Below are 22261 nucleotides of genomic sequence, written 5' to 3'. Positions count from 1 at the left end.
ATACATTTGTAGAATCTTGCTATGTAATTTGAAGACAAAACTCAGCAAGAGTGGTTGCATTACAAATTAAAAATGCAATGTTGCCTCTCTGTTAAGAGAACATTACACCTTACAATTAGGGTTGTTACATTTTGCAGTGGCAAAGACCAGACCAAAGCCATGCCAGCTCCACTACCTGTGAGTCCGCCCAGCTCCACTCCATTTCACCCAAGTTCACGTCCAGTTTATAGCACAAATGTTTACATCATCAGAATGAAACATCTCCTTGAGTCTTTTTTTTAACATGATCTCAGACATATTTGCATCACAGACTTTTTCATTTTTTAAATAATCTTAGACTCCACCACATTGCTTTAGCAATGCTTTTTGTGGAAAAAATCAGACTGAGCTGCTTTTTTTGCAAACACCATCATTCTGTTCAAGCTGTTGAACAGAATATTGGAGTTTGTACAGTGCTTTCCTGACTATATGACAGTCATTCTGATTTCCAGTTATTCCAGAAAAATAACAGCTAAGTGACAAGCCTACTTACAAAGCATACACAGTGTGTTTGTGGGTGATGTGTACAATGTGTCTGTGGATAATGTGTACAGTGTGTCAATGGGTGTTGTACATAGCATGATAATTGTGGAGTTTAGGACTGATAAACACTTCACTAAATTATAACTGAGTAAACAAATTTGACTGAAAATTCATTTCATAGAAACACACCACTTCAAAACCTTAGTACACCAAACAATCCTTACAGACTTGTTTTTTTGAAGGGGCCATGCCCCCCCCCAGCAACCTTACACCCTACTTACTTAAGTATACAAGTATACTAACTCCACAGATACACAATAATAGATAAACGATCAAAAAGCACACATTGTGAATTACTGCTGATGTAGCAAATATACCATGAAAAATAATATTTTATTTATTTATTTATTTTGCAAGAGACAAGGCCCCATTACAACCCCCTTATGTTGGGGATTGTTGCACTCTACACTGCCCTTAAATAAATATTTTAACCTCATGATCACATGACACTAACAATAAAAAAATAGTGAATCACTGTTTCTTTAGTTTACAATATTACAATTGTGATTCAGTGAAATGTGATTTAGTCAGAACAATTGCAACTGGTATGTTACATAATGTATATATCCGGCTAAGAAATATAGTATTTGAATAAAACAAAAATAACAAATACCTGTAGTGGTAGATGAGCCTTCAGTTGTAGTGGTGGTTATAATTGGTGATGGTTCTGGAATAAAAACAAAATTATGTAAACAAAATAAGTTTGTATTTGTAGGAATAATGCAAAATGCATGTCTTTGCCAGCAATGTCCACCACCAGAAGTGACAGTCCTCCTGTGACATGATGGCTTTCATTCTGCTTACCAATGTATTTTCCTCTTCCTAACTCTAATCTGTTAAATATGTTCTAAGAAGACAACAAGTTCTTGCAAAGTAGGTGACATTTAAAATCAATAATAAATTGCAATAAAGAATAAGATATGAGAATATACCTTCATGCATTTAATGGAACTTCTGACATAGTCTGCAGACAGTGGACTGTAAGATGAAAGTGCTAAGCAGTTTTCCTGTCTTTTTTGTATATGTGTGTGAGTGTGTGTGTGTGTGTGTGTGTGTGTGTGTGTGTGTGTGTGTGTGTGTGTGTGTGTGTGTGTGTGTGTGTGTGTGTGTGTGTGTGTGTGTGTGCGTGTGTTTTGGCCTGCTTTTAGTGTTTGTGAAAAAAACATTTCCGAGGTGCCATTTCCATTCATTATTTATTGAATAGTATTTGGTCATTTTCTATGCAGTGTCTTTAAGATAAACTGTACAGACTCAAGTGCATGTGTGGTTTGAGGGGATAAGGTTTTCTTTACGTAGAGCATGTCTATCAATTCTGGGTTGGACATGGCCTTATATATCAGGCAGAGATCACCTCTGAGCAGGCAGTATGCAACCGAGTACAGCTGGAGTTTCTTCAGTCGAGTTGCATAGGGCATCTGTTTGAGGCCAGTGATCCTCTTGGTGAGGTACTTCTGTGGTCTTTCAAGCTGTTGCAGGTGTCTTGTAAAGTACATCCCAAAGGGGCATTGTTCTCTATGATGGGTCTGATGAGTGATGAGTAGAGGGGCACAATGACCTCTTTTGATCTGGATGCCAACCCTTTTGTGATTAGGTGGGCCACATAGAAGGATTTTCTAACCACTTTGGCAATGTGATTATCAAATGAAAGATTACCATCTGCTTGGGTCCCCAGATCCCTTATTACATTTTCCATATTTAGAGGACTACCACCTATGTGGTAGTTTGTGGGTACTTTATTTTTTCCAAAGGGAATAACTATGCACTTTTTGGCATTTAGCTTGAGGCCATGATTTTGACACCAGGTATCCATCTCAGTGAAACCCTTTTGGAGGATGTCTGTGTCAGCTGGTGAGTCAATTATAGCCCCTAATTTGCAGTCATCTGCGAACCTGGTCAGCCATAGTCCTCCTGTGCTTGTCTGTACCTCTGAGAAGTATATGCTGAACAGGAGAGATCCTAGTACTGAGCCCTGGGGAATGCCACTTGTAACCGGTTTAGAGTCAGACCTAGTTCCCGCAACTCTCACCATGTGGGTTCTGTCCATGAGCCAATTGGCAACCCATCTTGAGACATAGGGGTTTATGTTCAGGCTGGTGAGCTTGTCTATAATACCAGAATGGGGAAAGGTGTCAAAGGCCTTTGCAAGGTCTAGTTAGGCTGTGCGTACCACCTTTCCTTCATCTATAGCCTTGGGAACTGTCTCAAAGAAGTCCACCAGGTTAAGGAGGCATGATCTGCCCTTAACAAAGCCGAACTGGGTAGGGTCCAGTGTTTGGAGGTTCCCAATGTCTCTGTTAATGAGTTCCATGATGATGTGCTCCATAGCCTTGCAGGCGAAGCTAATCAGGCTTATAGGGTTGATGGACATGTTCCACCTAAAGAAAACCCTATTCCCTCGAGCCACATGCTCTAGGACTCTAAACCTCACCACAACAATAAATAGGTCATGCTAGAGGGATAGATTCCTGTCCCAGAGACTTCCCATGCTTTGGAACAAGATTCCAATCTACATTAGGCAGAGCTCCTCGCTAGCACTCTTCAAGAGAAACTTTGACGAGTGGATTGGAAACAGAAAGTTTACTCTGGGGATCACTTCAGTGCTCTGCTGGACAGAGGCACAGGGAACTAATCTAGGGGACGGCGAAAGCCTACACATTCTGGCTAGGCTTATAAATGCCTTCGGGCAGATAGCCTTGTAACTACCTCTGAACCTATGAACCTATATGAGCATATGTGTTTTGCTTCCAGTTGTGAGCTACATTTGCTGAGAAACTGTAATGCAAGTTTGGTGGCTTTCTGTACTCATATATGTTTCTTGTTTTCAAACATTCTGCATAAATGACCCTTTTCATGGGCAACCTGGCATCAGTGTGTGGTCAAGTGACTTATTTGAAATTGCAGTGTCCAAAAATTGTAGCGGAAGGAGACAAACCCTGTACCACTTGTCGCACTGCCAGACCAGCTCTCTGGAATTTTGTAAATAATTCTATGTCATTTGTGAATATTGATATGATTTTTACAGAAGTCTGTGATGAACAGGGTTTGTACAGTACTGAGCTTCAAGAATGTAACCACAGCATGTCCTGCTGTCTTAAAACAGAAATGTATAGAAACTATTGTGATTGTGTGACTGTATATCTTTTCAACAGTAGAACTAAAACATATAGAGTTAACTTGCAAAACTTCAAGAAAATAAGTTAAAATTAAATTGTTTTACAATTGTGCTATAAAAGTTCTCTCTCAGTTCCAGTGTAGCAGACACAATGTCTACAGCTAGAAGTTTTTTGTATTGTCTTGAAAGAGAAGTAGTTAATACGTTTGAGATGCAGAAGTGTTTTATTGCTTTATGACTTCCTAGCAGCTGCACTGTTCTGAGGAAATATCTGATAGATATATATTTTTCACACAGTGATGTTAAATTCAGTTAATTTCTGACAAAAGGGGGTTTAGCCTGGGAACTGAAGTCAGGTGAAAAAAGGGATGTCATCCAAGCTAACTCAGCAGTAATATTTGATATTAATTTAAGGGGTCTATATTATAACATCAAAGTTCTCTAACAACCAATGTTATAATATTGAACCGTAATGTCGAATGCTGAAAACAGCGAAGGTGCAGGACATCGAATTCTTTCCCAGGGAAAGAATTTGGTGGGCTATTGCTGTGGCTTCGCTGTTTTCAGCGTTCGATATGTTGGACCATTACGGGTCAGGTTCAGGTAAGTGTGTGATTCTGTGTAGGTTAGGGGGCGGGTTAGGTGAGTTAGGGTTAGGGAGTGGGTCAGATAAGTGTGCAGTTGTGTGGACGTTAGTGTTAGGGCACGGGTTCAGCTAAGTGTGCGATTGTGTGCAGGTTAGGGGTAGGGTGGGTTAGTTGAGTTAGGGTTATGGTGTGGGTCAGGTAAGTGTGCGAATATGTGTTGGTTAGGGGCGGGTTAGGTGAGTTAGGGTTAGGGCGCGGGTGAGGTGAGTGTGCTATAGTGATGGACCTTAGGGTCAGGGTTGGATTAAGGTAAGTAAATAGCTAGCACTGTATGTAAAGTTTAGTTTAGGTGTAGGATTTTAAGTGTATGTGTGTGGATGGCTGTTTTTTGTGTGTATTTGTGTTGTGTGTATGTTTCTCAGAATAGCAATTTTTTTGCCTGGGAAAAAAAATTTGCTATTCTGATTGTTCGATGTTTTTACACTTTGGTGTTTAGGGTTCGATATAATAACATTCGATGTTAGAGAACTTTGATGTTATGACATAGACCCTAATTTAAGAACTCTCTCAGTGAGAGACTGTGAACTTTTCTATTTTGTCGTGGACCTAGCAAGAACATCCACTCATCATTACCATCTGTACTTGCCTTGCTTAAAGTAAGTTTTTGAGGGCATAGTAACTCTTTTAGATATAGATAGGAATATAGTAAAGATTAGTTTAGATGTTTTCTGTATTTATTTGAGACTGCCCGGCAATGTTGTTTTAAATAGCTACTGTGATTTTGAACTCTGAAGTTACTGTGTTGATTTACTGAGTATTGTCTTGTTCTTTTATTATTTATTATTAAGTATATTTAAACCTATCTTTGTGGCTGATATTTGTGAGACATATTTAAGCTCTTACACGATTTGTATATGTATTTGGTGACACTGTAGAGGCCACTCCTAAATAGTCTTGCTTGGTCAGAATACCATTTGGATAATAGTAACATTCCACAGTAGGATTGGACACCCTTTGCTAAGGGATTTAAGTAGCTGATAAGGGGCAGTGGTAACTATCTTATAGTTTGGGCAGAAGGAGGAATAACTAGTAAACTTGTGCCAGCCTTTCCCGGGTGTGTGTTTGGGTATACATCAAATCTCAAAGTGTGTGAATGTGTTCTGCTACTTGGGCAGGGACATGAAGCACTGATTGGAGAGAAAGAAAGTGTTGGGAGGACTTGGCTTGGAACCCTGGATACGGACTCAACTCTATAGCTGTGCCAGTGGGGAGTCTTATTGGGGATCCAGAGAAAGAAAGAGAAACCAGCTCCAGATTGACTCTGATCTCTGCATGCTCTTAAGGAAAATTGCACTTTAGTGTGTGTACTTGTCATCCTCCCATTGTTTTCATCCCCCACTGTTGCCAGTGGTGAGGAATGATGCTCTTTGATTACTGGGCCAGAACAGGGGTGTTACATATTAATTGGTTGGCAGTGGTGGGATACCCACATCACATATTAATTAGTTGGCAGTGGTGGGATAGGCACATCACATATTAATTGGCTCATAGTGGCGTGGATATTGAATTCCTGTAGCCTGTGTACAGTGGTTACTGAAGGTGTTTGTAATCTCAATCAGCCACCCAATGAACATTCAGAGTTTCATGTCACAGTTATTTTATTTTTTTAGTAGCTTAGTTAGTCAGGAAGAGCAGGCAAGCATGTCAGCAGAGGAGTATGGCAAGCTGACAAGGAGCCAGTTGGCTGAAATGTGCCAGGCTAAAGGACTGGTGCATGCCAGCCTGAATAAATCAGACAAGATTGCAGCTTTAGTCAAATCTGCATCACAGAATAGCAACCAGAAGGACAATCAGACTGACCGTGGTGATGTACAATTTTCAGATAATGGTCAGTTCAACTTTTCCACAGAGGACTTGAAAATCCATCTGTAGTTAAAGAAACGTGAGCTGGAGTTCAAGCATTTAGAAATAGAAGCAGCACAGAGACTGAGACATCTGGAGGGTGAGAAAAATGAGAAACTGTGATGTCCAGAGGCTGAGGATAATCAGAAACTGTGGCGCCTGGAAGCTGAGGAGAATGAGAGGCACAGGCAACATGAAAAGGAGATGCTGACTCTCTGCCAGGATCATGGAGGTAATGGGAAAGAGAGTAACAGAACCCTACAAGCAACAAAGGTCAGTAAATTTCTTCCACAATTTACAGAAGAGAATAATTTCAGTAGCTTCATTCATATGTTTGAAAGGGTATGTAAATAGTATAATGTTGACCAAGGGCTCTAGGTATGGTGCCTGCCCCCCTTACTCCATGGTAAATCTGTAACTGCTATTTCTAAATTGTCTAATACTTATTGCTTAAATTATAAATCAGTCAAACATTGTTAGAATGCGTTAACACCTTAAGCTTATAGGAAGAAGTTTAATGAGCATAGACACAAAACAGTTGAATGTGTGTGTGAATATGTTGCTGAACTAAGCACTTATTTTCACAGGTGGGTGACTGGATGCCAGGTCAATACTTTTAAAGGGCTGGCAGACCTTTTGATGGGGAGACAAGCTCTTAGCACTTTGCCTGAGGACATGAGAATCTGGTTAGCTGATAGACAATGCAATACTTCAGATGAGCTGGGGAAGAAGAGGGACCTACACCTAGCAAGCAGGGCATCACTGCACAGAAAAGGGACACACAGTGCTGGTCATGGGTCTAAGGGAACCCATGGTGGGTAGCTTAGACTGCCCCAACAGTGTCTGCCAGTAACAGGGGAAGCCACTAGTCCAGGTACATGTCCAGGTCCAAAGGTTAAATGTTTTAAATGCAACCAGTGGAGGTGTGTAGCATATAGCTATCCATAGAGGCAAGGTGGGGAGCAAAAGGTAGGAGAACCAGTAAGTGAGAATAACAGAATGCCAGCAGTAAGTAGTCTTGAGACAACAAGGGTACCAAACTACCACAACAGGTTCTACCCTCTCTTAGTAAATGGGAAAGAGACCATTGCTAAGAAAGACACAACCTCTGACCTAACCATTATGAAGCCTGCAGTGGTTAAAGAGGAGCACCACTTGCTTGGGCAGTCTACTCCAGTCAGAGCTTTAGGAAGGACCCCATTCCAAATACCTTTGGCTAGGGTTCACCTTGACTAGGAGGGTGGAAATAAATGATTTTGATAATGCAGTACCTTGTGTGCAAACAGTTACATGCAGTCAGGCTTGGAGACAAGCATATGGGTCTGGTAGCCTGGAAGACAACCAGAAAGACCACACACTTGCAGCCAGGACTGGTGAAGTGGTTACTTCTGGAAGGGACCTACCCTGTAGCACTGAAACTGAAGGTAAGCCACAGCTGTTTGTGGGTACTGATGTTCCCTTGGACAGAGTGACTGCAAGGGCAGAGGTGAGTAGTAGTACCCAGGCTGACAGTGAGGCACCCCTGTCACAGGATACCAGGCTTCCTGTGGAAGGGTAGCTAAGAAGGGTTCCCAAGAGAGAGGTTAGACAGGCTCAGCTCTCAGACCTTACATTACAAGGCCTGAGGGAGGTAGCTAGTGAGGCACCCGATTTTCAAAAGAAGGGGGAATCTGTATACTGGGACAAAGTGTTACTATATAGAGAGTGGACCTCTGAGGAAGGGCTAGACTGTGAGTGAATACAGCAGTTGGTAGCACCCAGGGGCTAACATCTGGCACTTCTAGCCATAGCTCATGATATTCCCTTTGCAGGTCATATGGGCATAAAATGTACAAAGAGACGTATTATGCAGAATGTCTATTGGTCTGGGACTTCCAGAGATGTAGCAGGGTACTGCAGGATCTGTGAGCAGTGTCAAAAGGTAGGCAAGGCAGGAGACAATGAGAAAACTCCTTTGATGCTTTTATCTGTGATTGATGAGCCATTTCTGAGGGTAGATATGGATATTATGGTGCCTCTGAGTACCCCAAGTTCCACAGGGAAAGAGTCTATCCTAAGGCTAGTAGATTATGCTACCAGATGCACTGAGGCAATGGCTCTGTCCTGCATTGAGGCAGAGAAGGTGGCAAATGTTTTGTTAGAGATTTTCATCAGAGTATGTTTCCCAAAAGAAATAATGACTGACAGAGGTGCCAATTTCATGTCAGACCTGTTGGCTTGTCTGTGGAAGCGCTGTGGGGTGAAGCTTCTAAAGGTCACCCCTAGCATCCCCAAACTAATGGTCTCATTGAGATGTTAAACTCTACACTCAAGTCCATGCTATGGGCATTTGCAGACCAGTTTAAGAGGGACTGGGACAAATATTTGTCCCATCTGTGGTTTGCTTACAGGGAGGTGCCACAGGAATCCACAGGTTTTTCAACCTTTGAGTTGCTGTATGACATAGGGTGAGGGGACCTTTAGATTTGGTTTGAGATGAGTGGGAGGGTGGATGTGAATCCCACAAGAAGTCTATTGTGGCATATGTCCTAAACCTCAGGACAAGGCTCAGAGAACTCATGGGCTTGGCCCAGGAAAGCTGTCAAAAGCCCAACAGCAAAAAAAAAAAGGTCTGGTATGGCAGGAATGCTTGAGCTAGAGAGAATGCTGTAGGGCAGCAGATAATGGTTCTCATCCCTGTCAGACACAACAAGCTGCAGGCAGCTTGAGAGGGGCCCTACGGTTAACTACATGGTGGAACTGCGAGGCAGGGGCACAAATTGTACTATGTTAACATGATAAAAACTTAGCATAATATGAAGGCCCTTGTGCTCAGTATTTGCAGTGTATTGCGGGGGGAGTCTAAGGGAGATCTGGTGACTGATCTCCTCATTGTGGCTCAGGCTGACACCTCAGTGGAAGGGGTAGCAATGTCCCAGCAGCTATCTCCTACCCAGGTACAGGAAATCTGGGCAGTGTTACAGGAGTTTGGGATCATATTCACTGGAAACCAGGGTGCACCCACCTGGTGCAGCATCTTTATTTCCCTGGGCACCATTTGGCTGTTGTGCGTCTGGAGTTGGAGGCTTAATCTAGACTGAGACGTGGTCAATTGGTATACTCAAGCAGAAATATTTCCTGCCTACTATCCTCCTGGAAAATAAGGAATGTCACCAACTGAGACCATACCCTTCAGCGCCCTGAGAAACCTACATATTATGAGAATTTAACATGGTCAATTGGTATACTCAAGCAGAAATATTTCCTGCCTACTATCCTCCTGGAAATTAAGGAATTTCACCAACTGAGACCATACCCTTCAGCCCCCTGAAAAACCTACATATTATGAGAATTTAATGAGGTCAATTGGTATACTCAAGCAGAAATATTTCCTGCCTACTATCCTCCTGAAAATTAAGGAATTTTACCAACTGAGACCATACCCTTCAGCCCCCTGAGAAACCTACATATTATGAGAATTTAAGTATGTTCTGTTTCCTTGTTTGACCAGACTATATCTTCTCTTGTATCTTCGTTAAGCTTCCCTCCTGAATAGCCAGCAGCCAATAATCCCCCATCCCCTCATACGTACTACTGTTGAATCTTACTTACACCTACCTCAAGCTATTTCATTTTGCTGGTACATTATAATCTTTCCTCTCTCCCAACCATTCTTAGCCCCTTGCTCTGGTACCAGTCTCTGCATCTATATAACTGGCCGCAAGGTGGTGCCCTCACCATTTCTTCTGCTACTACTTCTCTATTTTCCCTCATAAGCTTATTTTTTGCCCCCTTTAACCTTACCCATTAGTCTTATAACTGAAACTTTTTTTCCGGATCTGTTTTTATACTTATCCTCTCCTACCTCACCTTGCTACATCATACTCTAGTACTCCAACTTAATTTATCTGTACAGATTAGCTGACTTTAACACATACACGTTCTCTAGCCCTCTGACTTACCTGTTATTTCTTCTACTCCACTGATTGTTTTCTGCAGTATTCCACTCTCTTGTGTCTTCCCGCTCCGTTCGCCCTTCGGGCTCACTCAGCTCCCCTACCCTGCCCCCAATTCCCATCTGCCCCCAGGGTGTCTACTCTTATACCCTCATAACCACTCCCCCTCTACCTACAACCAATCACTCACTTACTACTAGCCACACCTCATCTCTATATCTCCACACCCATTACACACAAATCTCCTCCCATTATCCCCAGCCTATTCTCCTAAAGGTTACCCCTATTCCACTTCTTTACCACTAATATCTACTTTTTCCTTCTCTTACCATGCCTAACCAACATCAATGTTTACTAGTACTCTCACTGCTGACTTCTCTTACCACTACCTACTTCTTAACCTCCTATGAACAACCCCTCTTCTATACTCTTATCACCCCTTCTAAATACACTGCTACATCTCTTCCTGCTTTACCCACAAGCTTTCTCAATCCAATCTACAACCCCAGCTACTCCCAAGCTAAATATCATCGACTAATTCATATTAAATATTCAATACTTAATAATAGAAAGTTATTTGACTACAATTCTAAACCTCCCCAATACCACAGCTTTACTTTATTCCACTCCCTAATAGATGGAGACATTCATCCTAACCCAGGCCCAAAGACTCACCCATCCTTCTCTAACAGTAAACAATCTCATACTATTCCCTTTCTATCAGCCCAATCCTCTAAATCACTCTTAATAGCCAATCTAAATATACGTAGTATATGCAACAAAATATCTCAAATTCATGCTCTTGTAGATGTTCATCAGTTTGACATCCTCTGTTTAACTGAAGCATGGCTTAAACCTACAATAACAGACACTGAAATTATCCCCCCAGGCAATAATATCATTCGGCAGCACTGTATTAATAAAAAGGGGGGGTAGCAATTATTTATAAAGCAGGACTACAAATCAGCAAAATAAACCACAAACTACACTCTGAAAGCAACATAGAAATAATTATTTCTAAACTACAGCTAAACAACCACAAATCAGTTAACATCATCTGTACTTATTTCCCACCAGGTAATAAGCATAATACATTAGAAGACCTACTAAATTGGCTTTCCCTAAATTACCCCCAAGAAACAATATTACTAGGTGACTTTAATATTGACTGGAATTTATGTAACCATACCAATCCATCCTCTCTGATCAACTTGCATGGCTTCACACAAGTTATAAACTCTGTAACTAGAATCAATAAATGTAATAATAAAGAAAGCATCCTGAACTAGATACTAACAAATTGTCCACAGCAAAACTATACAACAGGAACCCTACCTGATGACCTTAGTGATCATTCTCTAATATACATAATTAGACATAAAATAAATGTTAATATTTCTTATCCAGTCAGAACTGCCCGTAGCAAAAAACACTTTGACCAGGAACTGTTCCTAACCGAACTTAAGCATTGTAATTGGGAACCACTCAAGTCCCTCCCAATAAATGAAGCAGTATCCTACTTCAAAAATACTTTCCTAGCAATCCTTGACCATCATGCCCCCAATGCATTCCATAAGAATGGAAAATAAACCTGCACCATGGCTCACAAGTCAGACTAAAAAGCTAATCCTTAGTAGGAACAAATCTTGGGCCAAATGGCGTACCACAAAGGACAAAACTGATCACCAAAATTTTAGGAAACAAAGAAATATAACTAAAAAAGCTGTCCTACAAGACAAAAAGAACTTTTACATTCAACTACAAAAATCATCCCTTCAGCAACCACATAAGTTCTGGTCTACTATCTTCTTCTTCTTCTGGCTTTTTCCTGGTTAGGGGTCTCCACAGCAGATCACCATGTCCGCACATTGATTGGCAGTGGAGTTTTACGGTGTTGAGTTGCCAGCCCGGCGCCCAACCTTCCACAGAAGGCACACACACACCTAGGGCCAATTTAGAGTGTCCAATCCACCTGCAGCATGTCTTTGGGATGTGGGAGGAAACTGGAGCACCCGGAGGAAACCCACGTGACCACAGGGAGGACATGCAGACTCCGCACAGAAGGCACCCCAGCCGAGAATCGAACCGTAGAACCTCTTGCTGTGAGGCGGCAATGCTAACCACTGCACCACCGTGGCCGCCCTAAGTTCTGGTCTACTATAAACAGGCTTATATCCCCAGGTAAAGTAGACACACCTAATCCACTTGGCTCCAACCCTGACTGTCCAACATAAACAGCAAATCCTTTTAATACTTTCTTTACTTCTGCTGTACTTAATCTAGCAAATCAACAAAACCCGGATACTTCCAATTTGCCCAGTACAAACCCCACTCCCCCTCCATTCCACCTTGAACTGATACCCGCCTCTTATATCTCTTCCTTACTTCAAAAACTTAAACCTACTACCCCCTCAGCTGACAAATTACCAGGAGAATACCTCCGACTAGGAGCTTTGGCCATTGCCTACCCTATCTCTATATTGATCAACAGAACAATAAAAGAAGGCACTATTCCATCAATCTGGAAAATCTCACATATTATTCCTCTTCACAAAGGTGGTGATTCCACTGAATACTCTAACTACCATCCCATAGCTCTACTGTCTCCACTTGCTAAAATTATGGAGAAATGTATCCACAAACAATTAATTACCCACCTACTCCACTACAATCTCTTAGCTAACTGTCAACATGGCTTTCGTCTTTTTCACAGTACCACCACAGCCTTGCTTTCCTTTACCAACTGCATCCATAAAAATCGCAATAATAATATTCTTTCCTCAGCATTCTTTGTAGATCTATCTAAAGCCTTCGACATGGTCAACCATAAACTTCTCCTCCACATACTAAAGTCACTATCTCTTGATAATTCTGCTTTGAACTGGTTTACATCCTACCTGGATAACTGAAAACAAGAAGTTCTCTGGCAAAATCATCTTTCTCAACTCATTCCTACCTCCCTAGGTGTCCCACAGGGCTCTATCTTAGGTCCACTATTGTTTTCCATTTGTATCAATGACCTTCATCTCTCTATCCCCTTCTCTACCTGCATTCAATACGCGATGACTCCACAATCATTTGTTCAGCGTCATCCCAAACTGAACTTCATTCTCTCACACAAAAATCATTCACCACTATAGAACAATGGTTTTCCAACCATTGTCTTCTCCTTAACCCAAAAAAACAAACTATTGCTCTTTACACCCTCTCACTCGTCTCCCCCTCTTCATTTTACACTTGTATCCAACAATGGTACCATTATTTCTCCTGACCCCACCACCAAACTCCTAGGTATTACAATAGATAATCAACTAAAGTTCAGCACTCACATAAATACTACAATAAAATCTACCAACAAAAAACTTGAATCCTTCTATAGAATCAAACAATTTCTGACACCACTTGCCAGAACTACAATAGCGAGAACTCACTTGATCTCTACCCTTTTATATGCCTTCCCATTTATACCAACCTGTCTAAAAATAATCTTAACAAATTAGCTAGATCATATAATAATATTGCCAGATTTGCCACTAACTCAACATACAGGACTCATCACTGTCAGAATTTAAAACAACTAGATTGGCTAGAATTACCTCACCGTTTACAATTTAACCAACTTATTATTGCCCATAAAGTCCTTTACTAACCCAACAACACCCCAATTCTCTCTACCCTCATAACACCATATTATAACTTGAGAAAGCTACGCTCCACTAAAAAAAATGTTGATGCAAACTTCCTTATCAAATAATTCAGCAGGAGACTCCCTATTTTGTAATTTTGTACAGAAAATATGGAACCACTTACCACTAAACCTTACAACTCTAACCTCTCTCCCACTATTCAAAACTAACCTTAAACATTTCCTCAACAACCACTGGTTATGCTCTTGTAACAACCCTGACTAATTGCTTTTCTCTTTTTTCCTTTATACTACTCTGTTACCATCATAATTTTAAAGTTCATTTTCAGAACTATTCTTCATTCTCAGAACTATTCATATACTGACTTCTCAAACTAACCTACCTCTCTTATTTCCTAATACTGTCTTTTCCTGAATACTACTTTAGTACACTAAATATTTCTACCTATACTCTTAAATTACTTATTGATAATTTTATTATAACTGAAAATGATTGTCATTTTTAAACTATGTACCAATCTTCTTACATTAAATGTTATTAATGTTTGTTTTTAAAACATTTTTTTGTACTGTTTACTTTAATTAATTATGTAATATAGAATGTCTGTGAACTTGGAGCTTTTCTCCTCGGGCCTCCACTGAAAATGGACATGTATCCAAATGGACTAGCATGGTTAACAAATGTAAAATAAAAATAAATAAAATAAATCATGTGGATACAGGACCCCAAAAGCCTATTAAGCATGCCCCTTATAGGGTGCTCGAGAGATTCAAACAGACTGTAAGGGGGGAGGAGATACAGGAAATGTTTGAATTAGGGGTATCCCAAGAGCCCATCAGTTCCTGGGCCTCCCCAGTGGTGCTGGTACCAAAGAAAGATGTCAGCACCAGGTTCTGTGTGGACTACAGGAAATTAAATAGTCACACAAAGTCAGATGCTTATCCAATGCCTAGGACAGATGAAGCCCTACAGCAGTTAGGTAAGGCTAAGTATCTTACCACCATTGATTTTACCAAGGGTTATTGGCAGGTGCCCTTGACTCCCAGTGCTAGAGAGAGGTCAGCTTTTGTGACATCTTTTGACTTGTATGAGTCCAAGAAGATGCGCTTTGGAATGAAAAATGCCGTAGTACCTTTCCAGAGGCTGGTAGATCATATCCTAGCAGGAGCAGGAGATATTTCCCTTGCTTACCTAGATGATTTTGCTTTCTACAGACATTCCTGGCAACAGCATCTTCAGCATGTCAAACAGGTGCTGGGCAGACTACAGAGAGCAGGGTTGACCATTACGCCTAGCAAATGCCAGGTAGGTATGGCAGATGTCTCCTACCTGGGACACACTGTGAGGAGTGGTAAGATCAGGCCAAAACCTGCCAAAGTGGAAGCCATTCAGACATAGCCTGTCCCTGTTACAGGCAGGTGAGGGCATTCTTAGGAACAGTAGGGTACTACAGAAAATGTGTCCCTAATTGTGGTACCATAGCTGCTCCCCTCATAGACCTAAGAAGGAAAAACAGGCCAGATAAGATAGTGTGGACCCCAGCATGTGAGCAGGCATTCCATAACCTTAAAGGAACTTTTGAAGGACCCCCTGTGTTAACCAGTCCAGAGTACACCAAATAGTTGTGCAGGTAGATGCTTCAAACCATGTGGTGGGGGCTGTACTTAGTCAGGTCTCCTTGGGGGGAGAAGAGCACTCAGTGGTATATCTTAGTCATAGGCTCCAACCCAGGGAGGAATGCTATGCAGCTGTAGAAAAGGAATGCCTAGCCATAGTGTGGGCACTGCAGAAACTTCAGCCTTATCTGTATGGAAGGAAATTCACTGAAGTGACAGACCACAATCCCTTAACATGGTTATGATGAGCCAGCCAGCAAAATGCTAAGTTAGTAAGGTTGAGCCAAGGGTTGCAAGCATATGATATGACAGTGCAGCACCGCAGTGGAGTTAGCAATGCCAACACAGATGGGTGGTCAAGACATGGAATGGGGTAAGGTATTCCCAGAAAGGCTCAACCCTCTTAAGCAGCATTTCTCAAGGGTCACTTGAAAAACTAGCTTGAATTTTCGGCGGTGGCGATGTCACACTGCCAGCCCAGCTATCTGGAATTTTGTAAATAATTCTATGTAATTTGTGAATATTGATATGATTTATACAGAAGTATGTGTTGAACAGGGTTTGTACAGTACCGAGCTTCAATAATGCAACCACAGCATGTCTTTCTGGCTTAGAACAGAAATTTATAGAAACTTTTGTGATTGTGTGACTGTATATATTTTTGACAGTAGAAACTAGAACATACAGAGTTAACTTGCAAAACTTCAAAAAAAATAAGTTAAAATTAAATAGTAAAATGAAATGAAAAAACGTAAACTAGTAAAACAAACTAGGCAAGTCTGTGTATCTTTTGTTTGTTCAAGTTTCATTAAGTCTGCTCTGAGTTTTGTTTTGTATTTATTTTATTTTATATTAAACAAGTCCATGTTACACAGACTCGCCTAGTTTGTTTTACTAGTTTATGAAATTAAATAGTTTTACGATTGTGCTATAAAAGTTCTCTCTCAGTTTGAGTGTAGCAGGCACAATGTCTAGAGCTAGAAGTTGTTTGTATTGTCTTGAAAGAGAAGTAATTACTAGATTTGAGATGCAGAAATGTTTTATTGCTTTATGACTTCCTAGCAGCTGCACAGTTCTGAGCAAACATCCGAGAGAGGCATTTTTCACACAGAGATGTTAAATTCAGTTAGTTTCTGACAAAATTAGGTTTAGCCTTGGAACTGAAGTCAAGTGACAAAAGTGATGTCATCCAAGCTAATCCAGCAATAATATTTGATATTAATTTAAGAACTTTCTCAGAGAGAGACTGTGCATTTTTGTATTTTGTATAGGACCTAGCAAGAACATCCACTCACCGTCACCATCTGCACTTGCCTTGCTGTAAGTACGTTTTTAGGGCACAGTAACTCTTTTAGATATTAGGGATATAGTAAGGATTAGTTTAGATTTTTTTTGGATTTATTTGAAACTGTCCTGCAATGTTGTTTTAAATAGTTCATGTGATTTTAACTCTGAAGTTACTGTGTTGATTTACTGAGTATTGTCTTGTTCTTTTATTATTTATTATTAAATATATTTAAACCTATCTTCATGGCTGATATTTTTGAGACCTGTTTAAGCTCTTAGAATACTTGCATATGCATTTGGTGACACTGAGCAGGCCACTCCTAAATAGCTTTGCTTGGTCAGACTACCATTTGGATAATAGTAACTTTCCACAGTAGGATTGGGCACCATTTGTTAAGGGCCTTAAGTAGCTGATAAGGGGTTCTTGTGGCAGTGGTAACTACCTTATAGTCTGGGAAGAAGGTGGCATAACTAGTAAACCTGTGCCAACCTTTCTCAGGTGTGTGTTTGTGTATAAATTGTATCTCAAAATGTGTTAGGGTGTATCAACTACTTGGGCAGGGACACGAAGTACTGGTTGGACAGAGAGAGAGAGTGTTGGGAGGACTTGGCTTGGAAGCCTGGCTAAGGACTCAACCCTATAGCTGTGCTAGTGGGGAGTCTTATTGGGATTCTGGAGAAAGAGGGAGAAACCAGCCCCAGACTGATTGTGATTTCTGTGTGCTCTTAAGGGAAATTGCACTTAACTGCATGTGTACTTGTCACCCTCCCATTGTGTACATCCCCCACTGTTGCCAATAGTGAGGATTGAGGCTCCTTGATTGCTGGGCCAGTGCAGGGGCATCACACTACTAATTAAGAGAAGCAGCATTAACAAACGGTTCAGAGACGTCACTCTTTGTGCTAATTGCCAGACTTAATGTTGCATTAATTAGTGTATAGTTGCTTTTTCAGTGGACACATTTCCATTTACAACAGTGGGAGGTTGGCATAATGGTGAAGGTGTTTACCTTATGAACACAAGGTGCAGGGTTTTATTCTTACATGGGGTAATTGGCTAGGCTTAAAATGGCCCATAAGGTCAATTAGCCTAGTATAAACCTCTGAACAGGTGCTACATGCAGTATTCTCTATGTACCAGAAAAATCTCCATTTTGTCCTAATTCAAATTAACAACAAAGTAGCAGTAATTATAATTATTTTCAAAATACTGCATTAATGATACTGTTTTTATATTTGCAACCTGAAATATTTTCAGTTGCACATTAAGTATGAGCAAGCGAAAATTTGCTTTTAATGCAAGGAATTACTTATTTGTATGTATTTGCAAGAGATGCATGGAAATTACATTAGTAAATGCTTTATGTCATAATAGAAAAGTAAATTCTTAAGTTTATAAACTTTTAGTAGGCATATGGTCATGATAACAGTTGAAAAGCCCAGCCTAGGTAAACACAATATACTTGTAAATTACAAAAAAAAAAAAAAAAAGTGCTGCACAATTTCAGAAAAAGTAAAAACAAAATCAATACCAATGCAAAAATGTATTCATGAAGACAGAGTACAATTACAAAAAAATAGAAAAAAATCAGTTTGGTGCTTTTATCCTTTCATCTTATACACACATGTTGGTTCTCCATATTCCTGCATGTGGTCTACATGCACTCTAACACAGAAAATAAAAACTTTTTAAAGATGGTGCATTTTTCTCAATTTTTAAAATGAGTGCTGTTGCTAATCTTTCTTTTGAAACCTCAAAAATGTTCACTTGTCCTGGTAAGAAAGTTTTCTTTTACTTTTACCTGTCTAAAACACATTACAGGATGAACAACTAGCTCTATAAACAACTCCGTCATTACTACAGTTATAATTATTATCATTTTTAATACTATAACTTAAACATGGCAGAAATAATTTCATCCCATTATGTGTAAATATACACAATGTCCACATATTACCAGGAAAAACAGTGTTTACTTTAGTGCTTACCTTGTCGATAGTTTTATTAATGCAGTGCTCTGATTAAGTTTTCAGTATGTCTCTTTAACTATGAACATGGGGCCTGCTCCTACATTAGGAATCAGGTCATGATATCCGATGAATAATGACATTCAAATGTCTTTTTAAAATAGTTCTCAAACCCATTTCACTAAGACTTAAAGTCAAGGGGAAGTCTGGATATATTTAATTTCACCAGAGAGTATGCCATTTTTTAATAAAATACTCATTGGGCAGGATTCTGCAAAGTTTCACTGCTGTAATACTGTAGAGGCTAGGGACTCTACTGACCATGCCACAGATAATGTACTTTCATTCTGAGCAGGCAATGATGCCATTACCTCACTGAGTTTGAATGCCAATCTTTCATGCAACACACAGAGCTGGTGTGCAACACAATCAGTGGCATGGGCAAGTGCACTGATGTCATATCCATGATGTTGATGGAAATGTTTATTTGCTTGTAGGAGTAGGGGGACACCCATCTAACACCTGCTCATGTGAACTATCTGCATGCATATGTCTTCTATGATAGTCAGTATCAATGTGCTGTGGGGAAGTGCCAATATCAGCTGCAGTCGCAGTTTGGGTGTGTTGTTCATCAGCCTCATCCTGTTCAGTATCCAATGTCCAGTCATTGTCAGAATAGCTGAACAAGTTTCCCCTCCACATCTGAGGCTACATCTGCATCCACATGATTGTCACCATCTTGTCCAGACTGCATCACAATGCCACCATCCTGTTTACCAGGGGCAATGCCACCATGCTGAAACACATCAGATCCCACATTGTAATCACTGGATGGGCTAATGAAGGATAACAATAAATGATGTGTTAAAAGAGACAGATGACAGAGATCAGGACAAGGTGTTTACATCATATATTCAACATCATTAAAGACATATGACACATATAGCTCACTGCAATGTTACAGATAATTACTTACCATCAGGATTTGCCTGAGGATGTGTCACAAAATATAAATAACAGGGAGTTGACAATTAGATTACATAACCAACATACATAACATATGCGATGAATACAAACATATTATACCATGACCCCCCCCAAAACGTGCACGCTGATTGGCCAGCGTGCCCGTTGTAAATCGAGTTATACTAAGGGAAAAAGGTCCGGTCGCCCGGACTTTTTTCCCTTAGTATAACTCGTTTTTTAAAACACTGTCTCGCTATGTAAAATGGGTTTAACATAGCGAGACAGCTTTAAAATAAGCAACGGAGATCTCCGTTGCTTATTTTAAAGCTGTCTCACTATGTTAAACCCATTTAACATAGCGAGACAGTGTTTAAAAAGCAATGGAGAAAGCAAGATCTCCGTTGCTTTTTAGTGTTTTGCTATGTTAAATGAGTTTAACATAGCGAGACAGTTTTAAAATAAGCAACGGACATCTCCGTTGCTTATTTTAAAACTGTCTCGCTATGTTAAACTCATTTAACATAGCGAAACACTAAAAAAAAGCAACGGAGATCTTGCTTTCTCCGTTGCTTTTGCCCACAGCTCTGGTGTACTGCACAGGCGCGCAGTACATCATAACTGCCGCGGATGCCAGACATCTGCGGAAGGGCAGTAAACAGGCATTATACTATGCCATTATTTAAGAAAAGTAATAGTTTCTTTTCTTAAATAATGTCATGGTATAATAGCAATAACCCACTTCTGGGTGTGGGTAATGCTAAATTACCCGGTTGGCTTTGTTTGGTCCGGGCTAGCCCTCGGGACCAAACCATGCCAACCGTAGGTAAATTTAGCATTACCCGCACCCAGGCGTGAGTTATTGCTATAACACACACCTGCAAGTCCTTTGGGAAAGACTGTGGGGTAGAAGAGGGATGAACTTTAACTATTGTGGGGAAAAAGTTGTAGTATTAATCACATAATTGATGGAGTGAACAATTCAAACAGTGTTAAACATACAGTAGGTATTACATTGACATACCACTTGTTTGTGCACTTGATGATGATGATGATGATGATGATGCAGTCTGGCCTAGGAATGGGTAGGACACAGTATTAATGAAGGACAACAGCAGGAGTAATAGCAATGACGTGTATGATAGATATGTTATAACATACCACTGACAGACTCCCACTGTTGTTTGTGAGTTGCACTGCAGATCCTGCAGTGGGAAAGCAAAGGAAAAGACAACACTGTCATGTCTGCAGGCAATGGAATACTGACAGGAAGACATATACAGCACAGTAGCAGTGGCTGTGGATACTCATGTGATGGATGTTCCACCTTTTTGGTCATATGTCCCTGTCACATACCACAGGTGTGCTACAAATTGTTGCAAACTATGCACCTGTTGTGGTAACATAGATGGTCTGTCTATACTTGCACCTGCATGGCTTGGGCACCCACTGGATGTACCTAGTGTACAATGTTAGGGAAATATCAATATAATAGTAAACACCAGTTCCATGACATGATGCTGAAGCAATAACAGATCTGCCATTCCCTGATGTTGTCCAGAAGTAGATGGGATTATGACTATTAATGCAGACAGTATTACACATTTTGGTTGCACTGTTCTGTCAGTACTGAAGTTGTATGAGTACTTGTCATTACATTTACATTTATTGTCATCACCCTGTGTGGGTCTGTGTGCATGGTTCAATTCTGATAGTGTAAATCCAAAATGACAATACATGAATATGCATGCATCAGCAATATGTGATGATTTACACTATAGTCATCCATGTCATGGAAAGTAAGATATACATGTTCGGCCTGGAACTTCTCCTTTTACCCCATCCCGAGAATGTATTGCTCCCCATTTGCCTTATGCAGGGAGGCCAGAAATATTGTGATATCATTGGGATTGGGTCAATGGTAGTCCATCACTGGTGGCAATCCCTCAATCTCTCATACCATCTTAACCTGTTGGCTCCATGCAGGATCATATCAGAGTAACATCACCAACAGACCTCACAAGATCATTTGTGATGTACAGCCACATTAATCTGTTGGTGATGTCGGCCCCCACTTCATTCCTCCATACTGTATTCCCTACATATCCAAGGAGTGTCTGCCCATGCTTTTGCAGAACATTTAGTATGATGTAATTTTCCTGTGAAGAAAAATTGTTGCCCCTAGGTCTGTTTGCCATCTGAAAGGTAATGATATACACATGATCCTATTCCTGTGGGGGTCCAGTTATGCAGATGATTATGTAGACAGCATATGTCCCCTTAAACATTATGCATTCCTGTGCAATGCAAATGTTTTTGGCAAATACTAATGTGACATATAAAATATAACCCCAATGCCGGCATACATAACAGTTGTAAAATCAACATAACTTCTGATATCTACAGAGGCTGTCTGTAGGATTAGAACTCCATATACTAAATGCCTGTTGAATGGATGCCAAAGACAACAGCATCATGCCATTGGAGTCTGTGCACATTTTGCATTAAAATGCTGCACATAAAAACAATTGAGCAATTTACAGAAAGCACTGGGAAAACTCAGCATCCGTAAACAGACCACAGAGAGTATGGATCCTTGTTTATATTGAGCCAGTAGTTATAAGACTTGCGTTAAGAACCATCAATGAAAAAATATCAATAA

At 40.4% G+C, this 22261-nt stretch overlaps 1 protein-coding gene across 1 annotated transcript in view; it reads right to left on the bottom strand.

Moving 5' to 3' along the window:
- The window catches only part of LOC122801335 (integumentary mucin C.1-like), a 742183-nt gene that overhangs the window by 417741 nt on the left and 302181 nt on the right, over nt 1-22261 (bottom strand). Inside the window, exon 3 of the mRNA XM_044070874.1 lies at nt 1196-1249. Within this exon, the coding sequence (XP_043926809.1) occupies nt 1196-1249 (54 nt within the window). The remainder of the gene's footprint in view (nt 1-1195; nt 1250-22261) is intronic.

This window comes from Protopterus annectens, chromosome 4.part1 (assembly GCF_019279795.1).
Source record: "Protopterus annectens isolate FY-2018-M chromosome 4.part1, PAN1.0, whole genome shotgun sequence".
Lineage (NCBI taxonomy): Eukaryota > Metazoa > Chordata > Ceratodontiformes > Protopteridae > Protopterus > Protopterus annectens.
The sequence above is the reverse complement of the archived record's forward strand: the minus strand, read 5'-3'. Positions and strand labels throughout refer to the sequence as shown.